The sequence below is a fragment of the Rana temporaria genome, chromosome 3 (assembly GCF_905171775.1).
Source record: "Rana temporaria chromosome 3, aRanTem1.1, whole genome shotgun sequence".
In the NCBI taxonomy this organism is placed as follows: domain Eukaryota; kingdom Metazoa; phylum Chordata; class Amphibia; order Anura; family Ranidae; genus Rana; species Rana temporaria.
Genome location: NC_053491.1, coordinates 120,885,923 through 120,904,301, shown reverse-complemented (window position 1 = coordinate 120,904,301; position 18,379 = coordinate 120,885,923). Strand labels below are relative to the sequence as shown.

At 40.4% G+C, this 18,379-nt stretch overlaps 1 protein-coding gene across 1 annotated transcript in view; it reads right to left on the bottom strand.

The window, feature by feature from the left end:
- Positions 1-6,539: 6,539 nt before the first annotated feature.
- The window catches only part of LOC120931681 (store-operated calcium entry regulator STIMATE-like), a 104,640-nt gene continuing 92,800 nt past the window's right edge, over positions 6,540-18,379 (bottom strand). Inside the window, exons 7-8 of the mRNA XM_040343344.1 lie at positions 15,668-15,793; positions 6,540-6,959 (exon numbers count right to left, since the gene is read on the bottom strand). Of these exons, the coding sequence (XP_040199278.1) occupies positions 6,921-6,959; positions 15,668-15,793 (165 nt within the window). The 3' untranslated portion in view covers positions 6,540-6,920. The remainder of the gene's footprint in view (positions 6,960-15,667; positions 15,794-18,379) is intronic.

Genomic DNA, 18,379 nt, shown 5'->3' with positions numbered 1-18,379 from the left:
CCCTTTGATCGACCCCTAGCGTTAACCCCTTTCCTGCCAGTGACATTTATACCAGTTACCAGTGCATTTTTACAGCACTAATCTCTGTATAATTGTCATTGTTCCCAAAAATGTGTCAAAAGTGTCCGCCGCAATATCGCAGTCCCGATAAAAAAAATCGCAGATTACCGACATTACTAGTAAAAAAATTAAATAATAAAAATGCCATAAATCTATCCCCTATTTTGTAGATGCTATAACTTTTGCGCAAACCAATATACGCTTATTTCGTTTTTTTTTACCAAAAAAATATGTAGAATACGTATCGGCCCAAACTGAGGAATAAATTTGCTTTTTTAAAAAAAAAAATGGGCAATATTAAAGCAAAAAGTACAAAATATTGTGTTTATTACAAAATTGTCGCTCTTTTTTGTTTATAGCACAAAAAAAATAAACCGCAGAGGCTATCAAATAACACCAAAAGAAAGCTCTATTTGTGGGAAAAAAAGGATGTCAATTTTGTTTGGGTACAGTGTCGCACGATCGCGCAATTGTCAGTTAAAGTGACGCAGTGCCGTATCACAAAAATCGCCTGCTCATTGAGCAGCCAAATCTTCTGGGGCTGAAGTGGTTAAAGCAGATAATGATCAGAACAAACATACTTTCATAGAACATTATTTGCTAAGAATTCTCATTTGAAATTCTACCCAGTTTTATCATGCACTGTTGAATAAATCCAGCTACATCTTTGGCATTTTGGCACCTTTCTAACCTTCCCCTTCTTCTGTCTAACTCAGTTTTAAGCCTCCTACACAGCTGCTTCTGTTTCAGTTAATAACCTTTTCAATCTACATATAAAATTGATGATCATTATCTCCTGCTTGGTATAATTGGTTGATCATGCACCGGACTATAATCCTACCATTCCTGACTTTGTGCAAGTGTAAGAATTGATGATGGTTTGAAGCCAAAAAGGATAGTCACACCAAATATTGATTTGATTTCGATTTTTCTTCCGTTTGCTCATTTTGAATTTTGTAAATTGATAAAAAGAATTACAATTATATTTATATATATATATATATATATATATATATATATATATATATATATATATATATATATATATAAAATTCTTACTTTACAGCTTTTCCACAGTACTGTACACAACATCCCAAAAGAAGCAAAACCCATGAGGAAATAAAAGTAAAGAAGAATATCATTCTGCAAACTCATTACACATGTATGCTAAAAATATTAGTTCTAACAACTATCATAAAAATCAAATGGACAGAGCACCTTAAGGCTTGGTTCACACCTATGCAGCTTGCTTTTGATTAGTTTCTGCAGTGCATGTTGCATTTTTTGCACACGCGGTTTTGACATATGTTTGCACTTTGATGCATTTATGCATTTTTTTGTCAATTTGTTGTTGGATAGATTATAAAATGCAAGTCGCAGCAAAATCACACTATATGCTTCTCTGCAGCTTCTCTATTGAAGTCTATTAAACCAAAAATGCACTGTTTTACTTAAAAAAAAAAAAAAGGGCCAGATTCACAGTCGAAATACGCCGGCGTATCTACTGATACTCCGGCGTATTTTCAAATTTGCTGCGTCGTATCTTTAGTTTGAATTCTCAAACCAAGATACGACGGCTTTAGGCTTCGATCCGATAGGCGTACGGCTTCGTACGCCTTCGGATCGTAGGTGTAACACTTCGGTGCCCGCTGGGTGGAGTTCGCGTCGTTTTCCGCGTCGGGTAAGCCAATTAGCTGTTTACGGCGATCCACGAAGGTACGCGCGTTCGTTGCATTCTCTTACGTCGGTGCAACGTCATTTCGCGCAAAGCACGGTGGGAAATTCCAAAAAAATAAATAGATGTGAACACGTCCCATAGGAAACAATGTTAAATGGATTGTAGTGCATTTCTGCAAAAAGCAATAAAAATGCATAGGAGTAAACCGAGCCCAAGACCCCTTTCACGCCGAGGCGGTTTTCAGGCTTTTTAGTGCTAGAAATGGTGCCTGTAAAGCATCTGAAACCACCTCCCATTCATTTCAGTGTGATTTTTCACACTGGGGCAATGCGCTTGCGGGACATTAGGAAAAGCCCTGCAAACAGCATCTTTAGAGGCAGTTTGGGAGCACTATATTTAGCGCTCCCAAAATGCCCTGCCCATTGAAATAAATGGGCAGCGCTTCCAAATCGGCTGAAAAGCGCTGCAACATGGGCAACCAAAGAAGGGGTTAAAAGCGCCCGCTAGCTGCCAAAAAGCGATGCTTTAGCGCCAACGTGGCCTTGGCCCCAGTGTAAAAGGGGTCTGAACGAAGACTATAAATGGTTTTGGGTCAATTTGATTTAAAATGTATTAAAATGGTTCTACATTTTACAAACACTCACATACAGTATAGCACTTTTGTTGCCAAGGACATTTTTTTTTGTTTTTCTCACTCATGCTAAAATGCAATTTTTTTTTTTTTTTACCTAAAAATTTGCTTAAATTAAATCCCCAAAACATTATATATTTGCTGAAAGCAAAGGAATAAAAACATGGTAGTTGTAGGCTTTTATTTTGTATGGTATTTGCACAATGGTTTATCAAATCTATATTTTCAGTACAAAAATACATTCAAATTCATTTTAGAACGCATAAACAATAACATTGTTCTGAAAAATATAATTGATGAGTAAATTAGTTACGTCAAAGTATGTCAAGTATGTTAAAACTAAAAAAAAAAAAAAAAAAAAAAAAAACAGCATGTGCCCACAAGATGGCAACAAATTCCGATACCCCAAATTGTCTGTAGGTGAAGCTTTAAAAGCCTTTACAGCTCATTTACTTACAGTTGCCCGTAACTGATGGGTCTAGAATTATTCCTCTCCTTCTGGCATGCTCAATGAAATCCAACATGTGGTGTGCAATTCTTGTTTATGTGCACATAATATAGCACTTTTTGATGACAGGTATTCTTTATGTACCCCTGATGCCTCCCCTGCATGTAGGCAACTGTGAGTGAGAACATTATATCCTTGATTGGTGCTTCACACAGCTCTCCCCTAGCTGGGAACTAACCAAGATCATAGCTCACAGGAGAAATGGAGGTACGGATGTTCCCACATTTCCCCGCTTGCCATCCTGAAATATGCTCTTTCAATCTTGGGCTTCCAGGAGAAGTGAACCTGGCAATAGAGGATGAGGGTATCTTAGAAGCAATTGTATAGCCGCCAGATCACTTCTATAATACGGCCAGAAGCCTGCTTTCAAAAAGTAAACAAACCCACAGCTGCCATCATTTACATGCTAATACTGCCATTAACAAAGTAGTAAAATTGATGACAGTAAAAAGTACACAGTGCTCCCATGACACTAGATTCACAGAACACTAAAGCTACTTTCACACTGAGGCGCTATAGTGCTAAAAATAGCACCTCTTCTGTCACTGCTTTCACACTGGAGCCGTGCGCTTGCGGGACTTTAAAAAAAGTCCTGCAAGCAACGTCTTTTCAGCACTTTAGGAGCATATACACTGCTTCTAAAGCGCCCCTGCCTATTGAAATCGCCAGGAGCTGCGCTTTGCGGGCACTTTTAACCCTTTATTCGGCCGCTAGTTGGGTTAAAAGCTTCCGAAAAGCGCAGCTAAAAGTGTGAAAGTACCCTTAAGGCGTCCTAATTCGATAGCACAGCAGACACCAGGGGTGCATGTTCACTTTTCTAAGGGAATTTTCACTTTGCTTACAGATGTCAAGCCAAGTGAAAATGATCTTAAGAATTATCCACTCATGTGAAAGGAAAATGAAAAAAAGGACTTCAGTCCATACATGACTGAATGATAGCTTTACCTATACTGACTTCAGTGTGGTTGATTTAGTAAATGTGTAGAGCAGGTTCACTTTGCAAATTGAATTTTCACTTAGCTTACTAAATGAGGTGATGCCTTTAAAGGAGTTGTAAAGGAAAATGTTTTTTCACCTTAATGCAATCTATGCATTAAGGTGAAACAACATCTGCTGCTGCCGCCCCCCCCGAGCCCTCGTTATACTTACCTGACCCCTTGAAAGTCCTGTGCGGTCCCGGACCCTCTTCGCCACTCTGCCTGCCCGCTGATTGGCTAGAGCGGATAGATTGAGAGCAGACAAAAAACCTGGATGCCGATTGGTTTCTATGTAGAGCTGCACCAGATTGTTTTAGAAAATCAGCCCCATTGCGTAAGTTTAGGCTTTTTTTAAATTGAATATTTATCATATGTTTCAATGTAGACCTATATAATATATAACAATATTATAGCCAATAATGTATACAGTCTTACAACCTGCATAACAATCATACAATAGAACTCAAATGCTTGTAACAATTAGGAAAATGAAAGCCAACAGGAAACTATTACAAAAGAAATAGAAGAAATATAATTGCCCGTAGTAACAAAAAATAATATTCTATACGTTTTTTTTTTTTTTTATATATAATCACTTAAACAACTCTAAAAGAATACCAACATAGTCATATGCATTATTAATACTGTACACATATATTACATTATCATTTTGCTATTAGCAAACTTTGGATAGATTACAAAAACAGCAGGTTTTTACTATAATTTTGTGTTTGGTAACATAAGACATTTAGACAGAATAATGATTCAGTGCAATGCCCCGTGGGAAACCAAAGGCAACAATAAACAGCAAAATATATATAAAATATCAATACAAAACTTAACAAGCTAAAGCGAATTGCTAGCTGAATATTTATACATGTTTTGTATAGAGTGGGGAAGGGTTAAAATGACTGTCAAGATTTTATTGCTGTCTGACTTGTTGGGAGATTTCGCTTCTTTTCCTGTCCAAGCGATACTAAAAGAAAGTCAGCAGAAATATCTCCTCTTAGGCCTCACTTATACTTGTGATTGGGAGGTGGTAAAACCCTGAGGCTGGCTTCACACTATTGCGAATTGGATGCAGGTTCCCCGCATCCAATTTGCAACAGCAGGAGATTTTGACCGGCTCTCTATGGCAGTGTTTCCCAACTCCAGTCCTCAAGGCACACAAACAGGTCAGGTTTTCAGGATTTCCCTCAGATGAAACGGCTGTGGTAATTACTAAGGCAGTGAAACTGATCAAATCACCTGTGCAAAATAATGGAAAGCCTGAAAACATGACCTGTTGGTGTGCCTTGAGGACTGGAGTTGGGAAACACTGCTCTATGGTGCGGGTTCACATATCTTTGCTGCGGCTCCGTTGCGAATTTGCACAGGAGCCCTGTGCGTCTTTTGGTCTGTTTCAGGTCCGAACTCAGCCCAAAATTTGTACTGAAGTCGGACCTGAAACATTGAACGGGGACGCACAGGACCCCTGCTGCGAGCGGCAAGCGGCGATGGTGTGAACCCAGCCTGAGGTGGAGGCGTGTTTTCACCACCCCTCATGCTCCTCCTTTTGCTGCTGAGGTAGCGGTAGTGCAATGATTTGCTTTGTGACCATAGCAGGAGTTAAACCCAGTCATGCTCGGTGGGCGGTGCGACCCATTCAAGTGAATGGGGCTGCACTACAAATGCCCCCACAACCGTGTACAATGCACCTGGTTGTGGCGCTGTTATCCGGTATTTAGAGGGTTAAAAAAAGATGGTAAAGAGGTCATAAAGCACTTCCTTACCACCCGTCTATTGCTATCTGAAGAGCGATCTGAATGTTTTTCAAACTTCAAACAGCAACGCAAGTGTAAATGAGCCCTTAGCTACTGTAACAAGTTTTCCACAGTTTTGGTGACAATTGTAAACTTTTGGATTTTCAGTCTCCTTCTACCGCAATAATAATGGTCAGCGGGACCAAAAAAAGGGGTAGATTTCCTCAGTGGGAAAGCAGACAGTGATATAAACTTGACATAGGTTCAAGCCACCTCCACCTTATACACTAATCGGTAGATTCACAAAGAGTTAGGCCGGCTTATCAGTAGATAAGCCAACCTAACTCAGAATCTACGCCGACTTATGTTTAAGCGTACGCTTAAACATATCTAAGATACGACGGCTTGCGCCGTCCTATCTTAGATTGCAATATTTTGGATGGCCGCTAGGTGGCGCTTCCATTGCGGTCGGCGTAGAATATGTAAATGAGGAGATATGCCGATTCACGAACGTACGCTCGGCCGACGCAGTACTTTTACGCCGTTTACGTAAGAGATAGGCCGCCTAAAGTTAGAGCTAGGCCCTAGTGGAATAGTAATGTCAAGTATGGCCGCCGTTCCCGCGTCGAAATTCAAATTTTTTTACGCCATTTGCGTAATTCGTCCGTGAATCGGGATTTATGTCGTTTACGTCCCCGTCAAAATCAATAGGCCTGTGCAGCGTACTTAGCCGCAATGCACACTGGGAAATGTAGGCGCCCGGCGCATGCGCAGTTCGCAAAAAAAACGTAAGGTCAAGCACTATTAACATAAAACACGCCCCCCCCCCAAACACATTTGAATTAGGCGCCCTTACACCCGCCAATTTAGGCTACGCCTCCGTAACTTAGCAGGCAAGTACATTGTGAATCATGTACTTGCCTAGCTAACTTAGGGCGGCGTAGCCTAAACACACTAAGCTACGCCGCCGCAAGTTTACACCATTGTGTGTGAATCTACCTATTAATTTCAAAAATTGTGTTACCCCAATAAGCCACATATGTTTCATATTCTAATCAATGCTTGAACAGTAAAAGGTTTTCAGAGGCCGCAGCGCTGAACTATAACATAGTATATTTTGCATAATGCATGTTTATTGTACATTAGGAACGGCAAAGGTAAAGCTGCTCCATAAAGCAGGAAGAACCATGGATATTAAGTATCATAGCTGCAACTGTATTTTACTAGGAGTACACCATAAGAAATGTATTTCCAAAAGTCGTCATCACAGAATAACAGCTTGAATGTATTACAGTCTTTGGTAACACTGTATATAAAGGCCATGTTAACAGTATAAACGAACAGATGAAGGACCGATTAAAGCCTGAAAGACAAAACCAGAAATATATTACGTCAGGCAGCTTTAATGAAAACAAATACGGTAGGTTTAAAAATGAGCCTAGTAGTAGAAATAATATATATTATACACACCGATACTCATACAAATAACTATGGTCAGGAGCGAGTGGGACAGAAGAACCAGAGGAGCAGAATGTATACTATAGCTTGCATCTTGCAACCTCCTTACTATGGCTTTGTAGTTTTAACTCATTTTTTAAGTGAATGAAGCCCTGGGATGTTCTGCTTATAAATTAGATCAAAAAAAGGAAAACAATTTAGAGAGACATAAATACAACTGATAGTACTACTCATACTGTACTTAAAAGTGGTTGTTATTATTATTATTATTTAAGGTACTTCTATAGCGCTGTCAAATTACGCAGCGCTTTACATATACATTGCACATTCACATCGGTCCCTACCCTCAAGGAGCTTACACTCCAAGGTCCCTAACTTGCATTCATATACTAGGGCCAATTTAGACAGAAGCCAATTAGCCTACCAGCATGTCTTTTGGAGTGTTGGAGGAAACCCACGCAGGCACAGGGAGAACATGTTGTAAACCTCAGACATGAAATATAAACAAAGCATATCCCTCTATAGTGTGTACATTTCTCAATTAAAGCGGAGCTCCATTTCAACACATGAGCTCATTCATTCTGCAGCCTGCAATACATGTGAAAACGTACGTTTTTTTGGGGGGTGTACACTGTACAGTACCTTAGATTTCCAACTGCTTCCTGTCTCTATGAAGTGCGGGTAGTCTGCGGGTAGTTCGTCACTTCCTGTAACCGCAATGTGTCCTGGGAGCTTTTGTCATTGTTCCCAGGAATCATTGCGGAGGCTTCCTCGGAGTTATCACAGCATTTTGTAAAGCAAAACGCTGCTGTCTCGTCACACATCAGGCTCCCCATTACACATTGCCCAGGAAGTGACGTTTCGTCGCCGCCATCTTGCTACTCCCCACACTCCTTCACAGAGTAAGGGGGCAAGCAGTGTATCAAGATGGCGGCGACGGGGCGTCACTTCGAGAGCAATCTGTGATAGGGGAGCCGAATATGACGAGACGTTGTGATGGCAAGGAAATTAGTGCTTGTGGGCTTCACAGTGCCCACAAGCAAAATGGAACCATCGTTAGACAGATAATATAACTTACAATTTCAGATGGAATGGGACAACGGATGCCTTTAAACAGCGGAATAGTGAGTACTATTTTAATATGGTATAAACTAATTAATGACAGAAAAAAAGAATGGCCGTGGGACATCTGCTTTAAGAGCACCAAGAGAAAAATGGTGGTGGGGAGGGACCTCCAGCTGATTGAAAGCCTCAGCTCTTTTTCTGTGTGAAGGGGGTTGTGGTGTCCCTTCCCTCCAATCGGCTCTCAAGGCTCTACTCTAGGGTGACCAGACATCCCCAGTTTCAGGGGACAATTCCCTGATTGAGGACACTGTCCCCGGACCAAGACTGTCCCTGGGTTTTGTCCCCAGATTGTCTTTGAAATTGGCCCTGCCCCCTATTAAATCCAATCAGTGCAGAATTTAAATGAAAAAATTTAGAATTACACACCCCCGCTCCGCCGTGCCTACTAGCATAGGGGGGTTGTATTTTTCCCATTATCTGTGCCCCTTTCAGATGATCATGTGGTGGTCGGAGCGGAGGGAATATTTCTTCAGTTTCAGGCACATGCCCGTTTAGCTCCACTCGCATGTTATTCTGCCTTGGCTCAAATCCTGGCCAGCCACCTGCCTATCTCCTTGCCTTCCCTGGCGGAGTGATCTTCCTCAAAAGTAAGACTTGAGAGGCTGTGAGGCGGGCGGCGACGGGCAGAGAGTCGCTGATTGTTGCCATTACTAGTAAAGAAAAAATATGCCGGATTTCATTTTAAAAATCTGGTCACCTTACGCTACTCATGGCGCTCTGCAGACTGCAATTTCATTTTTTTGCCCCCCAAATTTTTTTTATTTCAGACAAGGTTTATAAATTCTGCACTTTATAGTAGAGAAGCAAATACTGCAAATAAACAGGTACACCTTATGTAGGAGGATTAGTTTAATCACCTGAGGCCAGTCACTTTACTGGGTATATGCAAGTTTACAGCCACTAGAAAGTTGTTCCTGATATGATGGAAATATGATTGCAGAGCTCTTTATAACAGTCATTACAGAACATTGCTTATAATACATCAAGTGAAGCTTGAACAGCGACCATCCCAGTGGCAGCTGGGTGTGATTTATGGAAAGATGAGATCATTATGAAATGCAGATGAAAATAGAAAGACATGGACAATTCTAGTGCACTGGGAGATTGAGCCCCCTGAAATGATATAACCATGGAAACTAACAGGCAAACACTGAACATGAGAAGAGTCATTGTTAAATGAATGAGAAATGTTCTATGATAAGAGAAAAATGGCAGTAACTGAACTTCAAACATCCAAAGGGTTTCACTGAGATGGTATTTTGTACAGAACTTTACATGTCTTGAAATATAAAAGTTACATCAGTAGACTAAAAAAAAACGTCACTTTTTTTGCTTACAGTAGGAAAGACTTTCATTGAAAGAAGCATTTATTTTTGTATTGGTTTAAAAATTGCATCTTCAGTAAAAAAATTAATCTATACTTGGCTTGTGAATTGTACCATTATAATGTATATCACTAATACATTTTGCAGTGCTACAGTTGTTAAATCAACATCAGTACCTCCCTGCGCCTGAAAAAGCTTGCACAGTGTACTAACCTTGCCATGTTCACACCAACATCGGGGGCCATTCTTAAAGTGGGGGTTCACCCAAAAATATTTTTTTAACATTACATTCAGCCGAGTTGTCCTAATGACAATCGGCTGTTTTTTTCCCCAGTACATACCGTATTTTCACCGTCGCTTCCGGGTATGTCTTCTGCGGGACTGGGCGTTCCTATCTGATTGACAGGCTTCCGACCGTCGCATACAGCGCGTCACGAGTTGCCGAAAGTCGGTGCGGCTCTATACGGCGCCTGCGCACCGACGTTCGGCTTCTTTCGGCAACTCGTGACGCGCAGTATGCGACGGTCGGAAGCCTGTCAATCAATTAGGAACGCCCAGTCCCGCAGAAGACATACCCGGAAGCGGCGGTGAAAATACGGTATGTACGGGGAAAAAAAAAAACAGCCGATTGTCATTAGGACAACTTGGCTGAATGTAATGTTAAAACTTATTTTTTGGGTGAACCTCCACTTTAAGGCCTGTACACACGATCGGATATTCCAACAATTGTGTGATGGACGCGTTTTGTCGGATAATCCGACCGTCTGTATGCTCCATCGGACAACTGTTGTCGGAATTTCCAACAACAAATGTTGGATAGCATGATCTCAAATTGTCCGACAACAAATGTGTTCCGTCGGATTATCCGATCACGTGTACACAAGTCCGTCGGACTAAAATCCAAAGTACAAACACGCATGCTTCGAACCAATGCTAACCATCAGACAACATTAGCAGAAGTTGCCCAAAGGGTGGCGCTAAAGAGATGAAAAACCATGAAGTTTCATGTAGGTTGGCTGAAAAAGTTCTGCCGTCGTGAATAATTGTAAGAAAATTCTTAGTACATTCAATGACTTGTTGAATATTGTTTAAAAGTACTGCAAAATGTAATTTGCTTTTAAAGGGTGATTCCACCCGCGATGTTTTTTTTTTTAAGTCAGCAGCTACAAACACTGTAACTTTTAATAAGGATATCTACCTGTCCTAGTCGATGATGGCCCCCCCCCATGCCGATCCGGATCGTTGCAGGTCCCGCACCGCCATCCTCAGTAAGGAAAACAGGCAGTGAAGCTTGCGGCTTCACTGCCCGTTTCCTACTGCGCATATGCAAGGCTTGCGCCGCTTTGTGAATGGGCAGCTGCTCTCTGGGATACACACAGTTCCCAGAAGGCAGAACGCCTCATTCACAAGAAGGAGGATGCGGAAGAAGACACACCACGGATAAGGAAGAGGCAGATTAGGAACATCCGCATAGCAACAGGTATTTCGGGTGAGTATAATAAAAAAAAAGCATCATTGCAGCATTTTCCTGTAAAAAAAAATTCAGGGTGGAACTCCACTTTAACACAGTCATTTTGAAAATAATGCAATTTCTTGAACAAAAACCACATACAGTTAGAAATTCATTAATTTCAGAATCATTTTCCATCCTGCTCCGTCAAATTTTTCTTGTCACTACGGTAGAAACTGACAGTTGATTTGACTCTACCAATGATTAGAAAAAAAAATTAAAAATTCTCATAAAATTGTACTAGTTTATGGCAAGAACCTTTTAACTACAGGCAAACAAGTGACATTGGGCCAAGGATGAATGAACAAGTACATATCCTATTTACAGTAGGCATGTGCATTTCGTTTCGTTCCGAATCGAAATTCGGACAAATTTTTCATTATTCGGATGCATACGAATGCTCGAATTGTGACATTAACGAATTTACCGAATCCGAACGAACGTTTTCGAAGCGAAAACCCGCGGACGAAATTCGATCGAAAACAACTTCTATTCGTATTGAATTCGAAAACAAATTCTATTCAAATCAAATTCGAAAACAATTTGATTCAAAAACAAATTTGAATGAAAATTTAAAGCAAATTTGAATCAAAATCTAAAAAATATAAATCGATTTCTAAAAAAGAATATAAAATAATAAAACAATAGAATGAAAATCAAAGAATAGTAAAGAACAGAATGGAATTTAATAGAATGTAATCAAATACAATAGAATATGACCTGGCTTCTTCTATCTATCTTTCATTTTCTGAAATTCGAAATTCATATAGAATGAACTCAAATTCGAATAGAAAAATATTAGAATAATTTTTTTTTTTATATTATATATATATATATTAGCTGAATACCCGGCGTTGCCCGGTCTTCCTATCTTAACCTTTTGGGGAGGAAAATCATAGTAATATAAATATACCCATCTTTTATATAAGGGTGTAGGTAAGGGTTAATTTAACTGTCATATATTTTTATTTGGCATATAAGTAATATGTGTACCAGGTATTATTGAAATATCTCCAGGCGTACAGAAGTTATGTGGGAACATACATTTCCCATTGATTTGCATGGGACTTTAAACAAAAACCCCGACCCTCACAAATGGGGGTAGTTAAGGGATAAATTAACTATCCTAGAGTTTAAGTGGACATATAAGTAACATGTGACCAAGTGTTATCGAAATATCTACAGCCGTTTGGAAGTTATGAAGTAACATGTATTTCCCATAGAGTTGAATGGAACTTTAAAGAAAAACCCCGACCATGGCAAATGGGGGTGGGTAAGGGTTAAACCACCTATCCTATGTTTGTTGCTGACATATAAGTAACATGTGTGCCAAGTTTCATGTTAATATCTTTAGCCGTTTGGACGTGATGCTGGAACATACATACATACATACATACACACACTGAGTTTTATATATATATAATTTTTTTTATTCTACTCTATTCTAATATTTTTCTATTTGAATTTGAGTTCATTCTATGTGAATTTCGAATTTCAGAAAAAGGAAGATAGATAGATAGAAGATAGATAGAAGAAGCCAGGTCATATTCTATTGTATTTGATTACATTCTATTAAATTCCATTCTGTTCTTTACTATTCTTTGACTTTCATTCTTATTGTTTTATTATTTTATATTCTATTTTATTGTATTCTTTTTTAGAAATCGATTTATATTTTTTAGATTTTAATTCAAATTTGCTTTCAATTTTCATTCGAATTTGTTTTTGAATCGAATTGTTTTCGAATTCGATTCGAATAGAATTTGTTTTCGAATCCGATTGAAATATTATCGAATACGGTCGAAATATTTTCGAAATTCAGACGAAAACGAACGAATTCCGAAAAAAGAATTTAACACATGTAACGAATCTAACTTAACAAAATTAATTAAATAACAAATTAAAATGAAACAAAAAACTAATTTTTCCCTTTTGCACATGCCTAATTTACAGATCTGTGCTTTCTTCATGGAAAACAAAAGAAAAAAAAATAGAGAGGAGGAGCAATGTGCACCAGCCCCTATAAAGCATTCCTTACACTCCGGTGAGACTGAACATAATTAAATTGGTTGCAAACTCATCTTACAATATACTGTAATGTGATTTTAGGGAACTGGTAAGAAGTAGAATGTCCTTCAGGCAGCAACATGCGTTCTGGTGACTCATTATTTCTTGGCGGCCTTGAGTACAGCACCTGTTCCCAGCCATCATGTGTCCAGATAATCCATTAAAACTAAGCCAAACACAACTTGGAAACTTTGTAAGTATGTAAACATGCAGGTCTATGAAACTAGCTACAGCAATGCACTGTTTTTTGTGATTATGAATTATTCTTTTACAAGAATTCCTGAAAAAGAACAAACCATACAAGAGATACAGACATGCAGCACATAGTAGTAATACTACGCATCATTAGCATTTAGCTGAAAAGAGAAAATTGTGGGTGATTTACTAAATGAGTAAAGCGTGTTCAATTAGTAAAGGGAATTTTCACTTACCTTAAAGCGGGAGTTCTCCCATAAATGTTTTTTTTTAACTTCGATTCCCTTAGATTGATGCTCGTTGTGTCTAGGGGAATGGGCTAGTTGTTTTAAAACCCGAGCAGTACTTACCGTTGTAGAGGGCGATCTTCTCCGCCACTTCCGGGTATGGGTCATTCGGGACTGGGCGTTCCTTCTTGATTGACAGTCTTCCGACAGGCTTCCGACGGTCGCATCCATCGGGTCACAAGTAGCCGAAAGAAGCCGAACGTTGGTGCGGCTCTATACTGCGCCTGCGCACCGACGTTCGGCTACTTTCGGAAAATCGTGATGCGATGGATGCGACCGTCGGAAGCCTGTCGGAAGACTGTCAATCAAGAAGGAACGCCCAGTCCCGCAGCCCATACCCAGAAGTGGCGGAGAAGATCGCTCTCTAAAAAGGTAAGTACAGGTTCGATTTTAAAACAACTAGCCGATTCCCCTAGACTAAATGAGCATCAATCTAAGGGTAAAAACAGCATTTTAGCGGTGAACCTCCGCTTTAACAAATGTAGTGAAAATTAACTTTGAAAAGAATATGCAAACATTGTGTTATAGAACAGATCCTAAGATAATGATAGCATGTGAAATAATTATATGATAGGCATATTTAAAAGGATTTCTCAGGGCTTATTACTAATGCTAAAGCTATCCACACACTTAAAAATTCTGCCAATTCAGCAGGGACTGGTCTTATTTTGATCAGTGTTAAAGCGATTGTGAAGGTAAAATTGATATTTTTTTACAACATAACCTTGCTTTAAACTTCTCCACAACTTTATCCCTGACCTGTCTGGTGTGTTTCTTGGCCTTCATGATGCTACTTGTTCACTAATAGAACCTCTGAGGGCTTCACAGAACAGCTGTATTTATACAGAGATTAAATTACACACAGTCGGACTATTTACTAATTTGGTGCCTTCTGAAGGCAATTGGTTCCACTAAATTTTAGTTGGGGAGGTCAGAGTAAAAGGGGGCTGAATACAAATGCATGCCTCTCTTTTCACATATTTGTAAAACATTTTGAAGACCATTTATCATTTTCCTTCCACTTCACAATTATGTGCCACTTTGTGTTGGTATATTACATAAAATCCCAATAAAATACGTTTACGTTTTTTGGCTGTAACATGACAAAATGTGGAAGATTTCAAGGGGTATGAATACTTTTTCTGTAGCTTCTGCAGGAAAGATCAGGTCTCACAGTACAGACAATGGTCATACATTAACCTGTGCTGTGCCTTGTTGCATGCCTCACGTTTCAACACAAATTGAAATCGCTGACACAGGAATGTGAAGATTTACTCGACTATATGCTGTATGTTCAGGGCTACAAATGACAAGATGAAACTACAGTACATGATTAATGCACATCTTATGCAGATAAGCCCAAGATGCAGGCAGGAATTGTTATCAGGCCTTTACATATGAGACCATTGTATCAACTGGCTTTATTGCTATCTTCTTGGAAAAAAAGCGTTTTTTTTATTATTAATTATGTATCAAGAACATTTTATCTGTATAATAAAAACACACATGGGGTTTCAAGAAGCAATTGCAAATCTATAATGCTGCGCACACACGGTCGAAATTTCCAACAAGAAAAGTTCCATGTGAGCTTTTGGTCAGAAATTCCGCCCGTGTGTAGGCTCCATATGACTTTTTCTGTCGGAATTTCCGACAACAAAAATTTGAGAGCTGGTTCTCAATTTTTCCGACAAGAAAAGTTCTTGTTGGAAATTACGATAATCTGTATGCAATTCCGACGCACAAAAAAGCACGCATGCTCAGAATCATTGAACTTTATTTTTTTCGGCTCGTCGTAGTGTTGTATTTCACCGCGTTCTTGACGGTCGGAATTTTGTGTGACCGTGTGTATGCAACACAAGTTTGAGACAAAATTCTGTCGGAAAAAAATCCACGGTTTTCTTGTCGGAATTTCTGATTGTGTGTACGTGGCATTAGAGAAGCTACCAGGGCACCCATCCGCATTTGCCTTGTACCGGTGGCCCTGTGTGACCTCCGCCGAACCCCCGAGACTCACTCACCGAACCCCTGGGGTTCGATCGAACCCAGGTTAAGAACCACTGATCTAATTGCTAGTATTGGAACGTTCAAGCAGTCCATCTCTCACCTGGCTTTCATTATCCTTTATTAGTGGTAAACTGTCTGCATCTGTGTTGTTCTCACAAGGAGGATCCACCTTCATTCTCTTGTATTTCCTCATTATTAGGCTGTCCACCACCCAAAACATAATGGCCTAAAAGAAATGACATACAGAATTACAGCTTTCTAACGTAAAATGAAGAAAAACCAAATACAGATTTTGACAAAAGCATTTTTACTAGCTTTACCATTAGAAATGGTGTTACTACTTTTAGTTTTTGTAAACACAACAAACATCTGAATACATACCAGACATTGCATGGGGAGAATGGAGGGTATAGTTAAACATTTGTTAAAATTTTGCACTTTGCTGGAAACTGTAAAAGCATATTACTACTGTGTTTAAGGACCCCTTTCACACTGAGCCGCCCATAGCGTCAGCTGTAAAACGCTGCTATTTTTACCGCCGACGCTATGGGCGGATTTGCTGCGCATTTCGGCCCCTAGCGGGGCGCATTTAACCTCCGCTAGCAGCCGAGAAAGGGTTAAAACCGCCCGCAATGCGCTGCTGTATAGCCGCGCTGTTCCATTGATTTCAATGGGCAGAGGGCGGCATACACACCGCTCCTTCACCACTCCAAAGATGCGGCTAGCAGGACTTTTTTTTACCGTCCTGCTTGGGCTTTCACACTGGAGACAATGGAGCAGCTTTTTAAGGGTGGATTGCAGGCACTATTTTTAACGCTATAGTGTCTGCAATACACCCTCAGTGTGAAAGGGATCTTAGAGTCAAGATGGTTTCTTAAAATTCCTAAATTTATGGCCAAGTCATTTTGTAAACTAAAAGTCCACGTAGGTTTTTTTTTTTTTTTTTGAAGATCTGGAATAAGAAAAAGGTGGGTGGAAGGTTCAGAAGCTGATAGCAATGATTTGAAAGCAGAGGGGAGCTTAGCAACAAAAGCAAGATGCTCAGTCTATAATTCACAATGAAAGTGATTGTTATATGTAAACATCTAATTTCCATTCTGAAAGAGAAAACATGATAGACTGGGAAATTCATAAACAGGGCCAGATTCTCAAAGGCGATACGACGGCGTATCTCCAGATACGCCGTCGTATCTCTGAGTCTGAGTGGTCGTATCTATGCGCCTGATTCTTAGAATCAGTTACGCATAGATTTCTATTAGATCCGACCGGCGTATATCTGTTACGCCGTCGGATCTTAACTGCATATTTACGCTGGCCGCTAGGGGCGTGTACGCGGATTTACGCCTAGAAATATGTAAATCAGCTAGATACGCAAATTCACGGACGTACGCCCGGCCGACGCAGTACAGTTACGCCGTTTAAGTTAGGCTTTTCCCGGCATAAAGTTACCCCTGCTATATGGTGGTGTACATGCGGCGTACCAATGTTAAGTATGGATGTCGTTCCCGCGTCTAATTTTGAATATTTTACGTTGTTTGCGTAAGTCGTTCGTGAATGGGGCTGGACGTCATTTACGTTCACGTCGAAACCAATACGTCCTTGCGGCGTACTTTGGAGCAATGCACACTGGGATATTCCACGGACGGCGGGTCACAAGTTATTTACATAAAACACGCCCCCCTGTTCCAAATTTAAATTAGGCGGGCTTACGCCGGCCTATTTGCGCTACGCCGCCGCAACTTACGGAGCAAGTGCTTTGAGAATACAGCACTTGCCCGTCTAAGTTGCGGAGTCATAACGTAAATCGGATACGTTATGCCGGCGCAAAGATACGCCGATCTACGAGAATCTGGCCCACAGTGTCTACAACAAAATTGACATGATAGAACGCTAAAGAGTGTCTATGACACTTTATAGAGTTCTATTGTGCCTCTGCATGACAAATGTCAGCGTGGGTGACAGACTCGTGTACCCATTATAGACAGGGTCCATTCAATTTGGGAAAAGCACTGCCTGTGAAAGCGCAATGAAGCCAAGGTATCCATACGGACATTCCACCTTGCTACAGAGTGTACTGGAACAAGAACTTGGTCTGTATCTGTACGCCAGCTTAGGTGTGGTCTTAATAATCTCCAGTTTTGTTATCTACAAACTGGAGGTCATTTGTTTTAAAGTTAATGCAACCATAGGGCCACTAAGGCACTATTACAAACTACCCAAATCTGTTGAACGTGTCGGGAAATTTACTAGTGACAGGGATTTGTGAATCTGGTGCAAGACACTTTAAAAGGGACATACTGCCAGAAAAAGTCCTGGGTTTTATTGCATTTCCAACAGTGTTGCTGCAACATTACAATTACCAGCAACCAGGGCTCAAGTCCTGCGGGAACGCGTGGGAATGGAGTTCCTGCACGTTTTTCACAGCAGGAACGCAGTTCCCTTTGCAGGACTAGAGCAGCCGAGAGCAGCCGAGCTGCCCGAGCCAATCCTTCACTAAGCGGCGATGCCCAGCTCGAGTCACTGTCACGGGCAGGCGAACCTTAGTAATCCTTTATGTTACTGCCCGCTTCCTGTATATGGATTCATCAGGTAGTGTGTGGGTATTCTGTCACTTCCTCAATGCCGCAATGTCTCCTGGGAGCTTTTGTCATTGTTCCCAGGAGACATTGCGGAGGTCTGCCGCGAGTTATCACAGGATTTGAGTGAAGTGGATCTTGGGTGGGAGTTCCCACACTTTTCCCCCCAGGACTTGACCCCTGCCAGCAACCACTGTTTTCTTTGTCCATGTGGTAGTCCTTTGCACTGCTGCTAT